We start from the raw sequence: 23948 nt of genomic DNA on the forward strand, positions 1-23948 counted from the left end.
AAAAGAAAATGATACGGAGAGTTTCTACCAGAGTACTCCGATCCAAATTACTTGATTTTTAGTTTCATTAGTATTTTTATCTTCATTAAATATTTTAACAGGTAAAATATTATTAACAATTAAATAAAATCAAAAATTATCTGTAAAATCTTTCAATCATCAATAAAACTCAAAAAGAAAAAAAATAATAAGTAAAAATAAAATAAAAAATAATTTGTAGGTTACAATATTAATTAAACCATATTTTTATATTTATCAAAACATATTTATATAATTAGACAATTATTCAACACCCAAACTAACAGCTTTTTTTTTTTTTTTTTTTTTTTTTTTTTTTTTTTTTTTATTTAACAGTTAAATAATTCCGTGAAAAAAATCTGGTGGTGGTCTAGAAAAAGACTTATCAGGGGCCACAATGGCCACCTGGGACGGCTCCTACCCAGGCGATGCTCAGGATGACGGTAAATCGTATCAATACTACTCAAACTCACAAAATCGAATGACTGATGATCGTTCTTGGAGCCAATCTGCTCCAGCTGATAATTACGTCGATAATAATCAACCAAGTGTAACTTATCCCTCGTCATTTTCGGGAGAATTAAATAACCAGACTTCTGGTGGGAGTTCAACTTGTTACTTTGAAAATAATCGACAGTTTCAACAATCATCAAGTAGAACCGATTCTAATTACCTGGTCACAAAATCTAATTTACATCCAGGAGCTAGTGAGTTTATTCCGTCTGGGGTTAATCAGCCGGCCGAGTCATCGAAGGTATTTTTTTCTGACAATAGAAATAAAAATTACGGCCGTAAGTACGACAAAAGAAATAATGCTAATTACCGTCAAGACGGAGATTATTATCAGCGAAATTCATACAAAGGTTACGACAAACCTAGAAAGAATCACTTTAGCTCTAATAGTAATAATCTAAATAGTAACATTAATCCATCTTATAATAATTATAGCAATGATTACGAACCATTTAAAGATTATTCAACTGATGCCAATTATGATAATAAATCAAGTAATAATAACAGCAAAGATGCGAGCGTGAATTCAACTGGTAGGTACAACAACAACAACTCTAGAAGACCAAGAAGCCACGGAAGATATAATAATGATCGGTATTCTTCAGCAAATCGTCATCAGTCTAATTTAAATTCAAATGACTCTTCAGTCTATCATCAAAGTAATAGCGGTAATAATTTAGAAAACAGGCCTAGAAATTTAAATCAAAGTAGTAGTTATAATTATGATAATAGCAAAGATTCTGGTGACAGACATCCAAAAGGGAAGCAACCTGTGAGCAGAGATCCTCGTGATGAGAGATACCGTGGATTCACTGGTGATAATAGCTTGGATGACAGACAGATGCCGATTAAAAAAGACAAGCGACGGGCTAAAAATAATAATAAAGATTTTTACGGTGATGATCCACGAGAAGAAAGATATAGGAACTCCAGCAGACGCAAGGGAGATTATTATGAAGAAAAGGTTTACAGAGATAAGGGTCACCGTGAAGTTAAATCGGAAATCAAGCAGTTTAAGGAGGAAAATCCTGGAAAGTCTGCCGGGAAGGAAGAGTTTGTTCAAGAAGATAAACTGAATAATTGGCGGCTGAAGAATAGTCAAATTGTCAAGAAGAATAGTGGCAAGAAACGGGTGGAAGTAGATGACGCTGCTACGCAGAAGGAATGTCTTACTGAGCAGCTAAACAGAGGGCATCTTGAGTGTCTGGTTTGCTGTGAGAATATCAGACAAAATGACGCAGTCTGGTCGTGCAGTAACTGTTACCACGTTCTGCACTTGAAGTGTCTGAAGAAATGGGCAGAGTCATCACAGAGTGAGAGTGGTTGGAGATGTCCGGCGTGTCAGAATATAAACCTGGTTGTTCCTGAAGACTATTACTGCTTTTGTGGCAAGACCAGAGATCCTGAGTGGAACAGGCAAGACGTTGCTCATTCTTGCGGCGAAGTCTGCGGCCGCACTCGAGCTAAAAACAACTGCATACACAAGTGTACGCTACTTTGTCATCCAGGGTCGTGTCCTTTGTGCCTGGTGATGGTGACCCGCTCCTGCGGTTGTCGCAAGACATCACAGAGTTGCAAATGCAGCACCGACACTCAGCTGTCCTGCTCAGCCACGTGCGATAAACTGCTAAACTGCGGGCAGCACAAGTGCGAAAAAACCTGCCACCACGGTGAGTGCGAGCCTTGTGATAAGAAAATCGAGCAGAAGTGTCACTGTGGGAAGAAAAGCCAGCTTGTTAGCTGCTTGAAAGACACAGAGCCTGTTTATTCTTGTGGAGAAGCTTGCAACAATTTGCTGGACTGCGGCAATCATAATTGCAGCGACATTTGTCATCCAGGACCTTGTGGCTCTTGTTCGCTTAAATCTGAACTAGTGACTCACTGCTGTTGCGGACAAACTCCGCTGACAATAACACGCGCAAATTGTCTGGATCCAATTCCGACTTGTGATAAAATTTGTTCGAAAAAATTAAAATGCGGACAACCGAGCTCACCTCATTCCTGCAAGGCGCCTTGTCACGTCGGTGATTGTCCTCCATGTGATTTGACAACTTGGGTGAAATGTCGGTGCGGAAATATGGACCGGGAAATTCCGTGCTGTGATTTGACGACAAAAGCTGATGATGCGCGCTGTGAAAAAAAATGCGTTAAAAAACGCTCCTGCGGTAAGCATAAATGCAATCAACTTTGCTGCATTGATATTGAGCACATATGTCCATTGCCGTGCTCAAAAACTCTGAGCTGTGGTAAACACAAGTGCGAGTTGACTTGCCACAAAGGCAGATGTCAACCTTGTTACAGGAGCAGCTTTGATGAATTGTACTGCGAGTGCGGAGCTGCTGTTATTTATCCACCAGTGCCTTGTGGTACTCGAAAACCCACGTGTTCTCAGCCGTGCTCACGCCAGCACTCATGCGGCCACCAAGTACTTCACAATTGTCACAGCGAAGCTTCTTGTCCTCCCTGTACAGTGCTGACCCAGAAATGGTGCTACGGCAAGCATGAGCTGAGAAAAGCTGTACCCTGCTACTTCAATGAAATATCCTGCGGAATGCCTTGTAACAAGCCGGTAAGATGTGGCAGACACAAGTGCATCACCCTGTGTCATCCTGGAGCTTGTGAGAAACCCAAGCAAGTTTGCGTCCAGCCTTGCACGGTTCCAAGAGAAATGTGTGGCCACAATTGCGCCGCTCCGTGTCATGATGGCAAGTGTCCAGACACTCCTTGCAAGGAGATGGTCAAGGTAACCTGCACTTGCGGGCATAGAACCATGACCAGGGCTTGTGCTGAAAATTCACGTGAGTATCAGAGAATCGCCAGTGGGATTCTCGCTAGCAAAATGATTGACATGCAGCTGGGACATTCTGTTGACTTGGAAGAAGTTTTTGGTCAGGGCGCGAGGAAGCAGAACCAGTTGAGGACTCTGGAATGCAATGAGGAGTGCAGGACCATCGAGAGGAACAGGAAACTTGCTCTTGGGTTACAGATTGTTAATCCTGATCTCAGTGGGAAGCTCATGCCGCGCTACAGTGATTATATGAAACAATGCGCTAAAAAAGACCCGACTTTTTGTAGGATGGTTCATGATAAGTTGACAGAGTTGGTACAACTTGCCAAGACTTCCAAACAAAAATCCAGGAGCTATTCTTTTGATAGTATGAATAGAACTAAGAGACAATTTGTTCATGAGTCTTGCGAGCATTTTGGGTGTGAAAGTCAAGCTTATGATGAGGAACCTAAACGGAATGTCGTAGCTACTGCCGTTAAAGATAAGGTAATTGATTATTTTTTTTTTTTTTGTGATTATTATTATTATTATTATGATTTTTTTTTTTTTTTTTTTTTTTTTAGTGTTGGTTACCAAGTTACAGCCTACTAGAAATGGTTCAGAGAGAAAATGGTCAACGTAAAGTGCCAAGACCAATGTTAAATACTGTTAAAACTGCTACTACACCGGGGTAAATAATTATTGTTATTATTATTACGCATTAATTATGAAAAATAGATATTAGGGTGCGTCAAAATTTAATTTCCGAAAGCAACCTTTTAAAATTGGAATTTTGATCTCCGCTTTCAACAGGAGCTGTGTTTGGGCATTTCTTCAAATATTTGTGTATTACAATTTATTTGATTTTCACAGAATTTTTTAACAGGAGCTTCGTCTGGCCAAATTTTGAAATTTCAAGCGGAACTCAAAATTCCAATTTTAAAAGGTTGCTTTCAGAGATTAAATTTTAACGCAGCCTAATAGATACAGTAATTGAAAATTTTTAATCAATAAATTTTTTATTTCAGAACTTCAGAAGTTCTACCATCAGCTGCCAGCAAATCTCAAAAATTAATTTCCACTGCGAGTACATCTAAATCAACAGAACTAGAAATAGATTATTTTGACTATCCAAATCCTAAATGGAAGTAAAATAAATTCAAATCTATGGATCTATGGATCAATAAATAAATGAATAAATGAACAAATAGATAAAAAAAAATTAAGATTTCAAAATTATATTCCAAAGATATTTAAAGTTTATTTTATCTCTACTCTGCATACTTTTGAAACATTTATTTAACTCACCAACGTGTAACATTCAGTTCGGATTATTACAAACAACATGTTTTACAGACAAATATATTTATATAAACATTTATTTTATTAATTACATAATACTTAATTTTTTTTTATTGTTATTTATATATTATAAATAATATTTATTTATCGGATTTTCCAGTTTTTTTTGGTAACAATATTAATTAAATATTCGGCAAACGCTGGATGGGTGATATAAGAAATAATTTAATTCTAAAAAACCACCAACACTACCGTCATTTCCAGTAAATTATACAATTTAATTAAATTTATTTTATTATTCATTTCTCATGGTTTATTGATGTACACAAGGGTATGATATATATATATATATATTGATTTAATAAAACGAAAAATATACAGAGCAAAAAAAATGTTTTTTTTTTTCTTTTCAAACTCTCATTATAAATTTAAGATACTTCTTACTTGTTAACTTTTAGTTAATTATTAAATTGTAACATTAATACATAATTAAAAAAAAAAAATTTTTTTTTTCAAGTATTAATTATTCATTTTATATCATTACGATACTCTATTTACATAACATTTATTTTAAATAATATAATCCAAAATAATATAAAATTTAGATGCGATAATTTTCTTATATTGTCTCGCTTATTTAAAAAATGACTACAATATTAATAAAAAAAAATACTTGAATAATTAAAATTTATCAATTTATATTTTGATAATTATTGTGCATCCAATCGTATACAAATAACATTTTAATATGACGATAAATACTCAAGTATTTATTATTATAATTTTTATTTTATATGAAGTATATGAAAATTTGATATATTAGTATGTTTATATTTAAATATCTTATACATCATCATCATTATTAATAATATTAATATTATTTTAATCCATAAACATTTAAGTAGATAACACGATGATTATTTGGCACATTAAACACCTATATATATATTTATTAAATCTTTTATTTTTAAAAATTATAATGCTGAGTGATTTTCAGTAGTGTTTTATTTGTTTGCGAGGTATTGAAGATTATTTGTTTTGTACTTGGATGAAGAGATTTAGTTATTTTATTAAATAATATAATTAATGCTTTTTTCTCACATACACACACATATGTATAGGTAATCTCGGATGAAACACAAAAGTTTTCATTTAATTAATTTTCGAGATTATAGACATCAAGATGAATATCACATTAATAGAATCACAACACTGGTGTATATATAATATTTTTTTTTATGTATATATATATATATATATATATATTTATATTTTTTAAATATTAAAATGTTTGATTGAACAGTGATAAACAGTTAGGGCACTTGGAAAGTCGGGTTCGAAGTATACAAACCATGTACATGAATTTATTTATTTATAAGAAGAAATATTTAAGAAAATCTATTCTTTGATGATTAAAAATTTTTCCTTTTTTTTTTTTAACTTGTAAATCTAATTGTAAGTACTTTTGATTATTGTGATATTTTAATTAAAAATCCACGGTAAGATATTAAGGTCCTCAAGAATATAACTCCCATTCGCTATTTTTTTTTTTTTTTAATTAATAAATAATTATTGATTGAGCTATTTTAGAATTTAGTACAAAAATAAATTAACTTAAACCATTTGATGGTTTTTTTTTTTTTTTTTTTTTTTTCTTAAAAAAATCTTGATTTTTTTTTCTACCTCGGAATGTCTGTGATATAAATAATTAGTTTCTTCAATAAAAAAATTTTTAACAAAACTTTGGCATCAATAATAATAATATTTTTTTTTTTTTTTTTTTTTTTTTTTTTCCAGTAATTGAACACAATTATTTGTTCTTTAGAATCAGTACCGATCTATTGCACAATCTGGACAATAATATCAACCGACGTTGTATTATATTTAACTTAATTTACTATTACTATTAGTATTACGCTAGTATTATTTTAAACAACATTCACAGCAAGTAAAGTTTATGTTTCCAATGTAAAGATAGATTTTCTCATGATAGTAATAAAGTATTAATAAAACGTAAAAATTTAATTTTATAATCGCGTGCCAAAAGATAAAAGGGCGCATAATTTTTTTTTTTTTTATTTACAATCGACTAACTGACATATTCTTCGCCTAAAAATGAAGCATTGATCTTTGAGTTTAAGAAGAATAACAAAAAAAATTTTTTATGCGCTCTTTTTGCATTAGACACGCGAAATATTTTTTCTTAAATTAATTAAATATTATTTTATCTAATTAATTTAAACGAAGAAATAATAATTTTAATTTTGGCAAACTTTTATCGAAATATATTGCTTACTTTTTATTAATAAATTATTTTACTAATAATAATATATTTTTATACTTTAAGTATTTTTATATATAAGGATTATCTCGCTGTTTAAAGCGATAACTGTTATTGTAATTATTAAAATACTGATGCCTTGGGCTTATAGAAGATTGTTTAGTAATACTTGCCATGCAACAGCCTATTATTAATTCTAATCCACGGCAAATAGTCTGATAAATTATCCAGGGTAATGGTTTTGGATATTTAACGGCTTCCAGACGTTCTCCGTAATTTAAAGTAGCACCTAGCAGTCCTAAAAAATAATTATAAATATTATAAAAAAAATTTAATTAATAATAATAACAATAATAAACTATTTAAAAATTGATTAATCAATAAAATTAAAATTATAGACTTTTACCATATGGTCCAAATATTCTAGCAATGTCTATAATACATAGAATAATTCCCAAGACAGCTGTTGCGTAAATAACATGAAGAACTCTGCGTACTTGTGATTTACGACTGACTCCACAGGACGATTCTATTTGAAGTGGAATATCTGTTTTAGCACGATTCACATTTGCAATGTGATTTAGAATAGCATGAAGAGTAAAGTCACTTCCTCCCTGAAGAAATAAATTTATTCATGAAAAAAATAAAATTATGCATGAAATAAAATATTTTTATTTTTATCTAATAATAGAGAGTCCGATAAGGAAGAAATAAAAAAAAAAAACAAACAGTTATTTCCCGTATAATGATAAAAATAAAAATAAAAAGTAAAATTTATTACTCTATCAGCTGCTGAGTTGTTATTATCAGGCAGCAAACTGCTCTCAGCAGTGATATCTTGATCATCTTTAAACTTATCGATATTTTTCCATGACAAACTTTTTTTACGTCCTCTGTTATCCTCTTCTTTAGACTTTGGCTTATCATTATTCATCAGCGCAGCCTTTTCATTGCAATAATCATGTTGATCTGAATCTGATTCCGATTTATTTTCCAATATCTCCATCTTAGGTACTATGCTTTGAAAGTGTGTCGGGCTTTTGTCCAAAGTTTTGATACTGACATCACTGGTACGGCGATTTGTAAACGGCGGTCGAATTTGTTCTATATCTGAACTGCGTCTGTAAGAAATGTCGGAATTGCGCCTCGACTCTGGTATTTTAACAGCAGCCAGACCACCAAGATCTGAATTACGCCGAGAACTGGTGGGACTTACGTCAAGAACTTGTGGCAATCTTGGTTCGTCTGTTGGAAGCATTCTTTTTGGCGTTCGATTTCCAAAATCAGAATTTCTTCTCAGCTTTGTCGCGAACTGAGAAGTTCTATTCTTCTCGTGACTAAAGTCAGAGCAACGACGAAGATCTTTAATGCTGCCTGCTGGGGTAGGTATGTCTGAGTTTCTCCTCAAAATTCCTTCCGGCGTAACCGGTCTGTCACTAACAGATTTTCTCTCCGCGATGGACGAGTTGTCTTCCTCATTTATGAACTTTATACTGCTTGCTGAGCTTCTTCTTGAATCGCGGCCCGATACGTCGCTACCCCGTCGGCTGTTCGCCAAAGAGCTTCGTCGGCTTGGACATGACACTGTTATTATTGGAAGAACTGCTGATGGAGTTGGAGTGGGTGGTCTTACGTATACTTCTGGAACTGTTGATGTTTGCTGCTGCTGCTGCTGATGCTGGTTAGTGTAATCTTTATTATTTTTAACATTTGATATTGCTGTTGAATTGCTATTAAATTGGTCCCTTCGTTCATTTTCCATTTTAATGTTTTCATTACAATTGATGTTTATTATTTCAGTGTCTTCAGACTTTGTTCTTTGGCTAAACAACGTGGGAACAAGAGCTGCAGCAACAGAGGAAGCTAGATTATTGTACGGAGCCAACATTGCTAATTGCATTATGCCTAAAAGAAAATATAAGCTTTTATTAGTTGCTTTTATTTTTTATAATAAAAAATCGATAAATTAAAAGATTCAATTTTTTTATTTGTTTTTTTTTTTTTTTTTTTTTTTTTTTTTTTAATGTATAAATTGTCTTGTTTTTGATTAAAATTGTTAAAAAAATAATTTTAAATGAAATTAGTCAATTTTTTTAATTTTAGGTGCAATTGCATGGAAAGAAAAAAACTCAAAAAATTATATTATAAATACTAATAAGTGTTCCGTCGTATTTAAAACTAGAAAAGTTACAGTTTGAAATAATATTTTTCTAAATTCAAACTTTGAATGTTAATTTTCAAAGATTTTAGTATAAATATTACATTCTACAATTTAATTCTTATAAAATCTGTAATAATTACAATCTGAAACTGTAACGTAATTTTTTTATTTTTCTTCTTTCCGTGTCTGTTCAATTTTATCTATTTTACAAAATTTTAAAAAACCAAAAAATTGAGATGTTGAAAAATTTTTTATATTCTTAGATTTTTTATGTAGAATATAGAAAAAAAAAACACATGAAAATTAATTTAAAAATTTTTAAAAAATCTTTAAATTATAAGAAAAGATTTATTTTTAATCTGTAAAGTTTTTCAAAGAAAAAAAAGGACAGTACTGTAGAAATTAATAAATATCAGTGAAAAACAAGCTAAGTAGGTATTTTTAAAAATTTGAAAACTATAAAAAGAAGAAATATAGATTTTTGTAATTTTTTAATGAATTATTGGCAAATTTGTTGTTGAGAAGAATAAAATAAAAGAAAGATTGATTTTTAAGAACCAAAAAATAATAATAAAAATACCTTTTTGATTGCCCAATGAAGTGTCACGAATGAGTGCATTACTAGGTAAAGTCCTTACGATATCCATTGCTTTGTAGCCGGCGTGAAGAAATGTCAGGTACAAGATAATACTCCAGATGAGGAAAAGTGTTTGTACAACGTATTTGGTAACGTAGTGATTGTGAAAAGCCAAGGCAACGTCGCTTGCAATAACAAATGAAAAATGAGAAGTTATCACAAAACTCAACCATGATTCCTTTTGCAGTCTCTTGGGGCCGAACTTTATCTGTCAAGTGTTTATTTATTAACAAAATTTTGTCTGTGCGGTTGTTTGAATATTAGATTATTACTATTATTATTATCATTATCATTATTACTTGGGTAAGTTGAAGGAAGGCCAATTGAACGAGGCAAAAGGCCGAGGTCACACAAGGAAATCCAATGTCCCACATTATTGAACCAATTACTTTCGGCATCGTCTAAAATAATTATTCATTAAATGTACTGTTAATGTTATTGATTATTAATTTATTTAATTATTTGGCTATGTTTACGTAAGTTAAATAATTATTAAATCTTAACCTCTTGTAGATTGTAAGGATCAATAAACAGACAGCCACTTCGGGATGCTCCAAGAATACATAGGAATACGTTAATTGTGATCATGAAAGGCCGACTAGAGATAAGAGACCTGTCAAAAATAATATTCAATTATTTTTTAAATATATTATAAAGTTATTAGCAAATAATTAAATTTAAATTAGAATTTTAATCTGACAATTATTTATGATATTAAAGTTAGCAGTCTTCACTACTATTTAATTTTTTTTTAGCAAAAAAATTAAAAAGAAAATTTTTTTTAATTAATAAATGTCAATTTTTTTTTTTTAATTTTTGTTTGCCATAATTTATTTATTAAAAAAATTATTAAATATCTGCAAAATTAATTTTCATCAATTATTAATGACATTGAAGTTCACAGACATTAAAAATTTTTTTATAATTTTATATTTATTAAATTTTTAATAATTTTTTTTTTTATTAAATTACGGCAAAAAAAAATTGTCATGTAGAAAAAAAAAAAATGCAATTTTTAAAAAATGAATTTCGGGAAGAAATTTATTGGTAAAAAAAAAAAAAAATAAAAAAATTATCAAATGACGGCTAACTTTAATTTCATGCAATGAAATTATTGTGAAAAAAAAAAAATTACTAGTGAAAATTTTTAGAAGCATTTTTTTTATTGTAATTGATTTGTTATAAAATTTAGATTTTTATTAGAAATCAATTATATAAAAAATTTGAACTTTTAATTTTTAAAATCTCTAAACATGGAATTTTTTTTTTAGTTTTTAGTATTATTATAAATATACCTTAAATTTAAAATAGAAAAGAGGGTGTAGAAGCTCAGTACAAAGAAGAGACACGCAAATCCGTATGAATGTAAAGGAAAAATCCATTTTAAATGCTGATTAACTGCTGTCCAGGATGGTGCAGTTACCAGGATTTCGTCGTGTGACAAACTTGTAGCGTTGCCGCAATTCTGATCGGGCTGTGACGTCGTTCCATTTACACCTGGTAAAAAAAATAGTATTAATTATAAACTAATCCGCGAATATTATTTCAGGTAACTTTTTATAATGCCCCGAAAAAAAATGATAACAACAATAATCAATCAATAGAACCGGTGACTGCGTATTTATATCACCTTCTTTTAAAAAAACTAACTTAAATATCAGACCAGCGGGAAGAAATAAAAAACAAAGAGGCAGTAAGTAATTGAGAGCAAGCTGTGCAGAGCAAAAAAAAAGTACAAGAGAAAATAGAGTATAAATAATTAACAATTGAGTATAAAAGTTACAAGAGTGAGTAATTAGTAAAATAAAAAATATAATTGTTTATTAACCATAAGTCCAATCAGGAAGTCTATCCATAATCTCTTGAATGCAGCTCACCACACATCACTAAGTGGCCCTTTTTAAACAGGTGTTAGTATTTGGGCGGACTGATTAGAGATATCGTGGCAAGTGATCAAGGAACGATGGCGAATGATCAGCCGATCAGTTGAACAGGCTTAAGGTAGGCAAGCAAGCAGGCAGATGAAGCACTCACTACTGAAACAAGTTGCAAAGTGCAGCAGCAGCAACAGGCTTTGCTGGTTATAGTACTTTAATTTTCGCCCCTACCACCTCTGAAGCGAGATGGATTCGCTGTCTCTCTTGAGCTGGGAAATATTGATCTTGGTCTTGAGAGAGGGTGGGAAAGAGTGAAGAAGGATGTCAGAGAGAGAGTAGCAGTGGTGTTATCCACCCGACTTGGGTACATACTCCTATCCATAGGCGAGCTGCTATTGCTACTCCTCCTACTGCTGCTGCTGCTGCTGCTGCTGCTGCTGCTGCTGCTGCTGCTGCTGATATGATGCTGAGATACTTTTTAAATTGGTTATTTTTGGGATTCAATTATATTTAGCTCCTCTTTCTCAAATATCTCATTGTACTTATAAGTTAATTTTTTTTATCTATTGTTTACATATATTTACATTATACAGGAAGAAGAAATACTGCTTTGGAGTCTGGGGTGAAATAGTCCACGGTAAATTTTAACTGATTTTAAAACACCGATAAGACGACCCAGTTATCTCAGGCGGATACTGCTACAACTTTATCATCGCCCCTCACTCAGGTTACTATATATTACATCAGAGCTTCGATGTTAACTTGTTGATACAAAGTTATACCAAGTACACGGCTTGGTAATTTATTAATGATTCATTTATAATTACCATTACAATCGATATCGTTCATTTATTTATTTTTTTTTTCTTTTTAGATATAAACTATCAGACAAATTATCTTTTTCTCCTCTTAAAATTTTTTTTTAATAATTTCTTCTTTTAAAATAAAAAAAATTTTTTTTTATTTCTTCTTTTAAATTAAAAAAAAAAAAATTTTTATTTCTTCTTTTAAATTAAAAAAATTTTTTTTTTTAATTTCTTAAATTTACATTCTCTTTGCAGATGCTATGCATTTTTATTTATTTATTTTCTAACATACAGGTCTATAGAGATGCAAGAGCATCTGTATATAGAGCTAAATATTAGATAAATTATCCTATATTATACAGAATATTTAAGAAGAAACATAAAAAAATACAAAATGCATAAATAGTTTAAAAAAATACTAATATTGCAAAAATTTCTTATACTATTACAATGATAGATTCTTGATCCAATCTTTTATCTTATACTTTAGCGTTTTTTTTTCTGTAATTAAATGTCTTAAGATTATCAAGTAGAAAGTTAAAATATTGTATAAAATCATTATTACTAAACATTCTACACATAAAAATATAATTATATTTTTGTTAAATTGCCGAGGGCGTTTCTTTACAAATAAATAAATATTTATCAAGCTAAATAGGATATGGAAATGAAACTCGGCCGTTTTAACAATATACATATCACAGGATGACGATTATCATCTTTCAATCGATTATCGACTTTGTCTATATTTAGATTCTAATTTCATGATTGCCATGATCGATGACACGATTTCATTAAATTTTGTCCGAATAACAAATTCATTATACCAGAGTACGAGCTGCTACCCGCTAAGACATTCTAAAAATACTTCAAAGACAAAACTATATATAAAGAAGAAAAAAAAACGTTAAACTGGTGATTAAATAGCCGTACATAAATGGATTTAAAGTACACAATATATGTATAAATATATTTAAATAACAACAGTTTATTTTTACAATAAATAGAAAATTTATTTATTTATTTATTTAACAATATGACATAATTAATCATCAATATTATTCAATTTACATTATACAAATATCTTAAAAGTATTTATGTACAAAAAAGAAGAATTGTTTTTAAACTATTACTTAAATTACAATAGTTAATAGTTAATTTTAAGTATTTGTACAAGTAATTTTAATATTATATTATTATTGTTACAGATATTTAAAATGTATGGTGAATCGTGTGTTATATGAACTCGACGTCAAAATAAGTGGCTGATGGACCGCAAGAAAATACGACAATCGATGCCTGAATATTTTCTTGACTACGATACGTTGGTCAATGAAGTTGACAAGCCCTTACCGCGACCAATTGAAGCAGAATAAATACCGGGCTCAATACTTCCGAGTATTCGAGATTACTTTGACCGGACAATTTTTTACATAGTAAATATTTAAATACAAAAATTAGCAATAATGAAACTAAGCTCCACAAAGCACGCAGTATTCCTGTTTTAATCATTCCCTCCATGTGCATTCTTATGAATATTATTGCGCAAAAATATGTATTCAAGCCGTCTGCTACAAATAGTGGCGAAAATACCACCCACCATCCTGAGTAGCCGAGGAAATAATGTTCATCTAATTTCAGGGCTAAGAGTACTGTGAATATTGTTAAGGATACTAAATTTATCCATATTTCAAATATTGTTAATCCAAGCCAATGAACTATCTCATTCAATGAAAATATCATTTTTATATTTTTTATTTTAGTTATTGTTTTAATTTTATTTTTTATATTAAACGGAAGACATGACAGTTTAAGTATGCAGTTTAATTTGTAATTGGCTTTTAATTTATTGATGAAATAAGCTGATTATTATTATTATTCAGTGATTAGCTTGCATACTTGAAAGGACCCACAAGTACTGTTCTGAATACTCTAATGTGCGTTGATGAATTTAATCGATGATTTAATTTGTAATCTCCTTCATCAGTCAGTGGCTCTAAATCATCTGAAATATAAATTATATTTATGCTCTTGGATAAATATCAAAGATCATTACATTCTAATAGAATTTAATCAATGTGATTCTCATTTTTTGACCATGAAAATTAATTTAGCCGACATTAGAACTTTTTTAGAATTTTTTTTATTAATAAAATTATTACAAAAAAATTATAAGAAAAAATTGCACATGTAAAAAATTGAAAAAACTACACGTGCAATTTGTTAAAAAATTTTTTTATTACTAATTTAATTAATTAAAAAAAAAAAAAAAAAAAAAAAAAAAATTTTTTCGCTGTCGGTTAATTTTAGTTTCATTTTTTGACCAACAATTTTTTTGTCTTAAACAAAAAGTATAAACGTGGTTTTTGCACCACGTGGGCTTGTCAAAAATTTTTTAGTTAAGAATAGAAAATTTTTAGATATCTTTGAAAACACTTGTAATGATTTAATAAAATTTTAATAATGAAATAAAAATTACCAGTTAATTTAACTGTTCCAGTACGAACATCCAAACCCAAGGTACCTTGATGAATCGACTGCAATTGCAAAGCTAGCTCATAAGCTCTGTACTGAGCAGCTCCAAGACCATGAATAATAAGCTCTGTTTCTCCAGAATCAAACAATTTTTCACACTTTTTTATCAGCGCCTAAACATACAAATTATAAATAAATAAAAGCATTATCTAATTTAGGTTAATGTAGTTACTAAAAAATAATTACCTGAATGCTTGATTTGTTTGACACATAAATGTCCTTTTTTCTTCTGGGAAAAGACGGAGGAGTTGTTTTTCTCAATATATAATCCGAGTTTTCTTTAGATTTATTTTCCTCTGGTTTTTGACTTATTTCACTCGTTTTGTCCATATTCAATCATTTTTTTCTTAACAAAATACTTGATCACGTGATTTAGTATCAATAGATATATATCTAAAAATTTGAATATTGTATTTTATTAAATTATTTAATTTTCAGAAAAATTTTTTTTCAATTACTAACAAAATTAATTATTCTATTTTTTTTTTTTTTTTTACAGAGAAAATGAATATTGGAGCGTTATTTATTTTACTGTAATTTACTGACTTATCCTGTAAGTAAAATCTACAATGACAACAACTCAACTTAACCTCAAAACTCAATCAACAAATTGTGCCGCGGTATCTGTCCGTGTCATTGATTGAGAGAATAAAATAAAAATTTTAGAGAAAAAAAAACTGAAGAATTGATTTATTGATTTTTTTTTCAATTAATAATTGAAAATAAAAATAATGGCTACAGAAAATAGCATCATAAAAGACTCAGAAGTAGATAAGAAAAATGTTATTAAAAACAGAGAACTTTTGTATAGAATGATTATCAGGTAAAATTTTTAATTTGGTATATCATAAGTAAACACAATACAATTTTTTTTTTTTTTTTTTTAATACAAATTACTTATTAAATATTTTTTTATTTTTTAATCTAAAAATTATAAATTTTAATCTGATATATTTTTAATAATGATAATAACACTGAAGTTGACATTAAAAATTTTTTTAGAATTTTATAGCAATTGAATTATTAAAAAAAAAATTTAATTAAAAAGTTTCACATGTGAAAATTAATAAAAATTACAAGTGAAAATTTTTAGAAGCATTTTTTTATTGTAATTAATATGACAGCAAAGTTAGCAGCAACTTGATAATTTTTTAATTTTATTTAACAAATAAATCTTTTGCATGTATAATTTTTAAAAATTTCTAAATGTCAATTTTTTTTCTCATTTATTTTTGCCATAGTTTATTTGTTAAAAAATTCTAAAAATTAATAAATAGCTGCTAAATTAATTCTGATGTAATTAATTTGTCAAAAAAAATTTTTAAAATTGACAGCTGACCGCTAACTTCCGTATTATTAATGATACGGTTTTTTTAGTCAATTATTTTACGACGGACATCAAACATTGGCAGTACAATTGTCAAACTTAATCCAAGCTGAGCCACCATGTCCGCCATCAGACAGATTGCTGCATTTGATGCTAATTGGGTTGGCAAATGAGCCAGACCGCTCCAAAAAAGACAACATTAATCACTCGTCATTCACCAGTTTCGAAAACACTTTGGGGCCCGGTCTGGATCTGGAATATGAAACAGAAGCCCAAACACAGGCACCTGAGCCAGCACAATATGAAACAGCTTACGTAACATCGCATAAAGGAAACTGCCGAGCTGGAGCTTTTTCTCCAGACGGACAACTGATCGCAACCGGTTCTTATGATTCATCAATTAAAATCCTGGATGTCGACAGAATGTTGGCCAAGTCTGCTCCAGATGAAATGGTCCCGGCAGACCAAACCACTGGACACCCGGTAATCAGAACTCTGTACGACCACACTGAAGAGGTAACTTGCTTGGAGTTTCACCCCCGTGAGCCGATTTTGGTGTCCGGCAGTCGTGATTTCACAATAAAGCTATTTGACTACAGCAAAGCGAGTGTCAAAAAAGCCTACCGTACCATAAATGACGCAGATCAAATTCGCTGCTTGTGTTTTCATCCCAGCGGAGATTTTCTGGTGGTTGGGACGAACCATCCAGTAGTTAGAGTTTATGATGTAACCACGTCTCAGTGCTTTGTTTGCAGCATACCCAGTCAGCAACACACTGCTGGTATTACGAGTATTAAATATTCGTCAGATGCTAAAACATATGCGTCTGCTGGAAAAGATGGTAGTATTAAATTGTGGGATGGTGTTTCAAATAGATGTATCAATACGTTTGTTAAAGCACACGACGGTTATGAAGTTTGCTCTGTTGAGTTTACTAGGAATGGAAAGGTTTGTTAATTTAGATTTAATAATTAAATTAATGACACTGAAAGTAGCAGACACTTGACAATTTTTAGATTTTTATAGAAAAATTGTAGTTTCAATTTTTTAGAACTTAATTAATTTTTTTTTGTTGCTAGTTTATTTATTAATAAAAAAAAAAAATTCTAAAAATTATCAGATGTCTCTCAATTTCAGTATCATAAAAATAAATTTAATAACATTAGAGAAAGTGTCAATATTACTTCAAATTAAAAATTTTTTATAATTTTAAATGATTGATCATAATCAATATTTAAATATACATTGAAAATTTTTTTTATAAGTTTTTAATGACTGATACATTGACTTTTTAATTAATTCAGCTGAATCATTTTTTTTTATTAATCATTCTACATGTTTAATTGTATTAATATTGACACTTACCTTAATAACAATTTATCTATGATTGAAATTAATTTTCTAACTATTATTTTAGTATTTATTGTCATCTGGTAAGGACTCATTAATAAAACTATGGGAATTATCGACAAGCAGATGTTTAATAGCGTACACAGGTGCTGGAACTACAGGTAATTTCAAGATTATAGTTACTATTTTATTGATCGGAAAGTTATAAATAGTTTTAAAAAATAGAAATAGATAAAAAGAAAGGTGTATATATTTAAATTATGCATGTAGGTAAGCAAGAGCACAAAGCTCAGGCAATATTCAATCACACTGAGGATTATGTCATGTTCCCCGATGAAGCAACCACTTCTCTCTGTGCTTGGAACTCGAGGAACGCATCGCGAAAACAATTATTATCGCTTGGGCACAATGGACCTGTAAGGCTTATCGTTCATTCACCGACTGCTCCAGCATTCCTTACTTGCAGTGATGACTTTAGAGCGAGATTTTGGTTCAGACGAATGCCAACGCACTAATAATCAAATTCGTTTTTTTATGACTAAAAAGATTTATCCGTTAAATCTTTATTTTTGTATCTTCAGTGATAAATAATTATAATAAACAACTGGATTACAACTGGTAACAATTGTAAACAATTTAACATTTTTTATTTTATTTTAAAAGTCATTAAATAATGCAACAAGCATTTTTTTATTAGTAAGTATTTAAAAACAATTTTATGGTATTTAAAAAATTATTCATATGAATTAATTTCTTCTTTTGATTTTCAGATAGTCTGTATTTTGATATGTTTGTAATAAGTGGAATGTATGAGAGATTCATGTATAAGTATTTCAATTTTCGTATAAGAACTATGCATGGTTTAATAAATAAAAATTCTAAATAAAATATAAATTATGTTATACATATTTGCATGGATTAAAAATAGCAAACATCTTAATTAAATATTTTTAATGATACTAAAAATTGAGAGACATCTGATAATTTTTATAAAATTTTTAACTAATAAATTATAGCAAGAAAAATTTATTTAAAAAATTCCGTCTTTAAAGGCTCTAAAAAATTACAAGTGGAATTTTTTATGAATAATTTTCTAGACCTAGTTTATTTTTTAAAAAATTGTCAAGTGTCTGCTAATTTAATTGTCATATATTTTGATCATCAATTACATATTAGTGAAAATATTTTTTATTTCAGTGAAATTTTTTTGTAGTAATTTTTTAATTTAAAAAAAGTATAAAAATTTTGAAATGTCTATAAGTTAAATTTGTAATACTAAAGTTAGCCGACGTTTTTAACTTTTTGATTTTTTTTTCAATAATTAAATTAAAAAAAAATATATTTTTAAAAAATTTCACGTGTAGTTTTTCAAATTTTTTACATGTGTAATTTTTTTTTAATAATTTTATTAATAAAAAAAATTCTAAAAAAATTTAAATGTCGACTAACTTAATTTTTATTAATTTTCATATTAAATGTATAACACTGAAGTTGACAGATATTAAAAATTTTTTTAGAATTTTATATCAATTAAATTATTAAAAAGTTTCACATATGAAAATTAATAAAAAATTTTAGAGGCATTTTTTTATTGTAATTAATTCGTAAAAAAAATTTTTAAAATTGACAGCTGATCGCTAACTTCAGTATTATTAAAATTTTGATAAATTTAATTTTGAATGTAAAAAAATATTGGAGATATTTTCAGTATGATTAAAAAAATGAAACGCTACTGACGTCAGACTGATAGGAGAATCGGTTTCGAGGACAACGACAAAACGACGAAGGAGAAGAGGACAAGAGGAAGTTGTTTTCGGAAGTGTAGTGTGCGTGCGCTGAACATATGCGCAGTGGTGTGTCATATATAGTGCCGGTGTGGTGGCGAGAGTAGTTTAATTCCGACTTTTTCTTTTTTATACCACTACTATTATTATTATATTTTTTTACTACACTGTTCGGTGTTCCATTCGGTGTGTATTGTCACGTCACAAACTGCGAACTCCCGCTCCGAGTTTAACAGTGTCACGTGACCCACGCTAACCGCCATCTTTGCTTATCGTATAAACAGTGCGACCGGGCGCAGTAAGGATAGCTGTTGATTAAATTCGTGGTTTTAGTGTGTTTATTGTGTGATTGAGGTGCTGAGAAATGTCCAATATCAAAGCAGAGACCAAGAACGATAATAACATTGACGATATGTCCAAGGTAAGTCCTTTTAATTGGTGTTAATCCTTCATCAAGCCGAGTTTTCATGCTAATACGGCGTGTAGGTATACCTCAAATACGGGATAACGCTCCCACCTATTTATTACTCATTTTTATCATCCCTACTTTATTTTATTAATTATTATTATTTTCTCCCTTAGTTTACTCATCGGGGATTTTTTTTTTACAATTATTGCCTCCAATTTATCTTTAATTGTAATAGTGGAATTTTTTGAAGCTGCGCTGTACGTCCTTCATTGGCAAAGATGGTGGATGTTTTTTATTTTTCACCCGAGTAACGAGAGTCGCTGCTCTCCACGCCGGCGACTCGGCATTCAAAAAGGCGGGAAATCATTTACCTATATACTCAACATCATCAGTCAACTACACTCTACATTTATTATCATTTAAAAAAAAAAAAAAAAACATCAGTTACTCTTTCAACAATTTTAATTATCAACATCAATAATCGATAAAATTATTTCACAATAATTAATTACACTATTTATATTTACTAGTTATGATTTATGATTATTGGTGCTAAGTTATAACAATTAATGGGCTATGAGTACCACCCATGGTTCAATGGTCTTCGATTCCGTTTTTTTTTTCTTCGTAATCCTGGGAATATTTTTATTTAAAAATTTTTTTCATTTATTTTTTTTTACTGTGATAAGTAATTGAAGTTTTTTATTTCAGGACCAGTCTGAAGAAAAACCAACTCCAAGTAAAAACAAACGAAGCGGGTCCAAGAGACTCTCTACTCTTGAACGAACGGCTCAAGAAGGCGAAGCTCTTGTTAAGGTATTTTATATTGATGATTATCGTTTGGAGCAAAAAATTATTAATATTATTTTTCATGTTAGGCAATATTAATTTTACTTATATATGATACTCTATATGTCGATTGTGTGGTGTTTGGATTTAGAATAAAACAAGTATAAAGTATAATACTGAGTGAACAGTATGTCTGATGAAATACACATTAAAAGTGGGGGAATAGCTTATGCGAAGAATTTAAATGTAAAGTTGTTCAACGGGGAGCTCCAATCGGTTTTTGATTGTACTTATAAGAGAAAGTTCTTGATCAGGCGGTTTTTTTTAATTATTTATTTATTAATTAATTTAATTAAAATTTGTTTAAATATTAATTAAATTTATAATTTTATTTTATTGGAGTTATTTTTGGACGTAAAAATTTTTTTTTTAATTTTATTGATCAAGTCAATAATTAATAATATTTGATTAAATTATATTAGTTTATTTAATTTAAATTAAATTTTATTGAAAAATAAGTATTAATCTAAATAATACGAAAAAATCACAGGTAGTTAGAATTAATAAACGTTGCAATGATAACAATAACATAATTGTTTAATTTGTCATTTATTAATTACAACTACCTATGATTTTTTTTAATTATTTTATGATTTTGGATGCGATAAAAAATGGAAATTAATCTAAATTTTATTTTAGGGAATGGGTTCACCGCCAGTAGAAGTTGAGGGCAGAAGACGTACCCGCAGTTCAGCTCGTGGACTGACACCTTCTACACCTGCACCCTCTCCACCGAAGAAAAAAAAAACCGAAGTTGTGTCAAAAGTATCGTCTGGAACAGGACGCGGACGTGGACGTCCCAAAAGGCAGGAAAAGACCAGCGAAAATAATACCGATGAGGAGGCCAACAACAAAAATGAGAAGCATGTTGAGGAGGAAAAAATGGAGGTAGATGAAGAAGCTAAAGAAGAAAAGGAAAGCAAAACGTCGGACAAGAGTGTTGCCGAGAAAAACAGTGAGGAAACCACTGACGGAAATGACAACAATGCTGAGAAGACCAACTCCAAGGAAGAAAAAACGACGGAAGAGCCTGAAGATGCGCCGGTGACAGAATCTAAAACTCCGGCAAATGCTAGTGAAGAAAAAAAGGAGGAAAATGATGAAGATGTTAAGGACAGTTCAGACTCAAGTCAAGATGCGACAGATGCAGTTGCACCTGATAATAATAAATCTTCAGAACAACCACCTGCAAACACAGAGTCTCAAAATCCCTCCAACAAGACGACCACCGATGAAAAGAAGGAATAACCTTTTTATTTAATATTAAATTCAATATAATTTTTGCGTAAGTAATTTTTTTTTTAATTATAAATTAATAGTTTTTTTTTTTTTTTTTTTTTTTTTTTTGCAAAGAATAATATGATAATTTTTTTTTATGTAGGTATCAAGACGGCGCACACATCGGGGCTGTAAAATCAAAGTCTCCACGTCTATTTTATTTAATTGACATCTTATATTGCTGTTTGTAATTAAAATCAACATTATTTTTCTATTCTTTAAATGATTTTGACACTTAAAATTTTGATTTTCCAAAATTGTAATTACTAATATTACGTTTAAGTTAACGTAAAATGCTATGATTAAATTATTCTCTTAATTAGTCCTTAAACATAAAAAAAATTAATATTTTTCATGACTTAGTATTTTTTTACTATTATGTTTCAATTAGATTAATATTTTTTTTTTTTTTTTTTTTTTGTTGATTAATAATTTCCGACAGCATATAAAGGTGTAGAGCATACGTTGTTCATGTACATTAATAATATTGTAAAATATATTTAATATGGACTCGTAAACTGAAATTGGAGATATCGACGTAAACAAAATTATTAATATTTGAATCCAATTATCTAATTATTATTATTATTACTGATAAATCTACAAAGAAAATATTAGTTTAATATAAAAAGTAAAATAAAATATTTGAAAAAAAATAAAAAAAAAAAATTATAACTTGATTATTATAATTATAAAGTCTTAAAAATATAAATAAATTAATTAGCGTAATAATTAAAGTAAAGTGTTAATTCAGTCATATAATAATCATATATATAACTTTCGGTACCATATTAAATATTTAAATATTATTAACGTATATCTGAACGGTTGTGAGTGTACAGATAGATTATATGATTGATGGACTATATTTAATAAATCCACACTTAATGAGACACAAATCTAAAAAAATTCACCTATTTGATAACTCAATATAAATGTAATAATAATGATAAAAATAATATAAATGATAATAAAATCACATATTAATGTACTTTTGTCGCTTTTTGCATATCGTGTTTACGTACACTTGGAAAAAAAAAAATTATAATAAATTATTGTTTTAATTTTAAACAATTGATATAACTTATTAATTATTACTCATTAAATCAAAGAGTTATTTTGTTCGTATTCAGTATTTTTTTTTTCTTTTTTTTTTTTTTATTAATTGTATACACAAATGGCCTCAATGTAATTTAGTCAAGTACGTTTAATAATTTTTCAGTTTTATCATCATAACATTTAATAATTACTATGTACGCGCAGTGCAATAAAATAAAAGAACAAAAATAATATAAAAATATAAGAGATCTCATACAATTAAATTTTATCTTTCTCACGGTCTTTAACTAAACATCACATTGTTAGAAAATAATTAATTTTTAAAAGTAATAAATGAAAATAAATGCCAAAAAAAATTTTCTAGTAGTTACTTAAAATGTGACTCGATTATTGAAATTAATATGATCGTCTTTAATTGATAGAAGAATAATTGAAAGGTGTCTCGTTTAGTGGGGTTTAGAGTACTAGTGTTAAACATTAGTTAAATAATTATTGATATGAATAATATTAAATATATAAATATATATAAATAAAACTTGTCCTATAAATAAAAACCGGTAGTTTTTATACATTCTCTTAAAATATTCATTTTTTGGTTCGGGTTTATTGTTTTTGTATTTTGTTTAGCTAATTTTACTCTAAACAAAATGATTTTATCATTGTACCATTTTTTATATGCGAACAAAAATATATTTCTATCTGATATGAATAACTTAGTTACTCCATTTTTTTTTCTTCTACTGTAGCGTCAAGTGATGATGATTACAATGGTTGTGAGATGATAATGTTAAACTTTTGTAACAAAATTGCTTCTATCAATAAAATAATTAAGAAATACCTTTCGTTTAAATCATATAATTAATTGTAGAAAAGTAGAATTATTAATGACATTTAATTTAGCTGTCACTACAATTTTTTAAATTTTTTTTAAGAAAAAAATTATTTTTAAAAAATTGCATTTTTAATTTATTAATTTTCCTACAAGTCCATTTTTT

The 23948-nt window shown here is 29.0% G+C and overlaps 6 protein-coding genes across 7 annotated transcripts; 3 read left to right on the top strand and 3 right to left on the bottom strand.

The window, feature by feature from the left end:
- The first annotated feature begins 5 nt into the window (after positions 1–5).
- Stc (nuclear transcription factor, X-box binding stc) lies at positions 6–4520 on the top strand. Its single transcript, XM_074240937.1, has 4 exons — positions 6–101; positions 355–3805; positions 3883–3989; positions 4327–4520. Exons 2-4 carry the CDS (start codon positions 416–418, stop codon positions 4448–4450), a joined length of 3621 nt encoding a protein of 1206 aa, XP_074097038.1. The 5' UTR covers positions 6–101; positions 355–415; the 3' UTR covers positions 4451–4520.
- A 30-nt stretch (positions 4521–4550) lies between these two features.
- On the bottom strand, positions 4551–11705 carry LOC141526133 (uncharacterized). Its single transcript, XM_074240938.1, has 8 exons — positions 11508–11705; positions 10975–11176; positions 10184–10292; positions 9979–10080; positions 9623–9887; positions 7663–8786; positions 7288–7495; positions 4551–7179 (listed from the first exon to the last, which is right to left on the bottom strand). Exons 1-8 carry the CDS (start codon positions 11533–11535, stop codon positions 6953–6955), a joined length of 2265 nt encoding a protein of 754 aa, XP_074097039.1. The 5' UTR covers positions 11536–11705; the 3' UTR covers positions 4551–6952.
- A 1815-nt stretch (positions 11706–13520) lies between these two features.
- On the bottom strand, positions 13521–14112 carry LOC141526270 (transmembrane protein 203). Its single transcript, XM_074241179.1, has one exon. It carries the CDS (start codon positions 14103–14105, stop codon positions 13692–13694), a length of 414 nt encoding a protein of 137 aa, XP_074097280.1. The 5' UTR covers positions 14106–14112; the 3' UTR covers positions 13521–13691.
- A 115-nt stretch (positions 14113–14227) lies between these two features.
- On the bottom strand, positions 14228–15460 carry Rpp20 (ribonuclease P protein subunit p20). 2 transcript variants are annotated; one of them, XM_074241178.1, is made up of 4 exons: positions 15360–15460; positions 15084–15290; positions 14842–15010; positions 14228–14367 (listed from the first exon to the last, which is right to left on the bottom strand). In XM_074241178.1, the coding sequence occupies exons 2-4, from the start codon at positions 15225–15227 to the stop codon at positions 14249–14251; spliced, it is 432 nt and encodes a 143-aa protein (XP_074097279.1). In that variant the 5' UTR covers positions 15228–15290; positions 15360–15460; the 3' UTR covers positions 14228–14248. The 2 variants fall into 2 exon arrangements, with proteins under 2 accessions (XP_074097279.1, XP_074097278.1); XM_074241177.1 differs by having other exon boundaries at positions 15084–15428.
- Positions 15461–15492: 32 nt separating this feature from the next.
- Cstf50 (cleavage stimulation factor subunit 1 Cst50) lies at positions 15493–18214 on the top strand. Its single transcript, XM_074241176.1, has 4 exons — positions 15493–15720; positions 16275–17172; positions 17642–17735; positions 17845–18214. Exons 1-4 carry the CDS (start codon positions 15629–15631, stop codon positions 18087–18089), a joined length of 1329 nt encoding a protein of 442 aa, XP_074097277.1. The 5' UTR covers positions 15493–15628; the 3' UTR covers positions 18090–18214.
- Positions 18215–19551: 1337 nt separating this feature from the next.
- LOC141526107 (uncharacterized) lies at positions 19552–23790 on the top strand. The gene is made up of 4 exons (XM_074240893.1): positions 19552–19779; positions 20479–20583; positions 21256–21901; positions 21998–23790. Exons 1-3 carry the CDS (start codon positions 19723–19725, stop codon positions 21862–21864), a joined length of 771 nt encoding a protein of 256 aa, XP_074096994.1. The 5' UTR covers positions 19552–19722; the 3' UTR covers positions 21865–21901; positions 21998–23790.
- The last annotated feature ends 158 nt before the right edge of the window (positions 23791–23948 follow it).

Source organism: Cotesia typhae, unplaced genomic scaffold (genome assembly GCF_013202065.1).
Source record: "Cotesia typhae breed Kobodo isofemale line unplaced genomic scaffold, CoteBio_Ctyphae contig_33, whole genome shotgun sequence".
Lineage (NCBI taxonomy): Eukaryota > Metazoa > Arthropoda > Insecta > Hymenoptera > Braconidae > Cotesia > Cotesia typhae.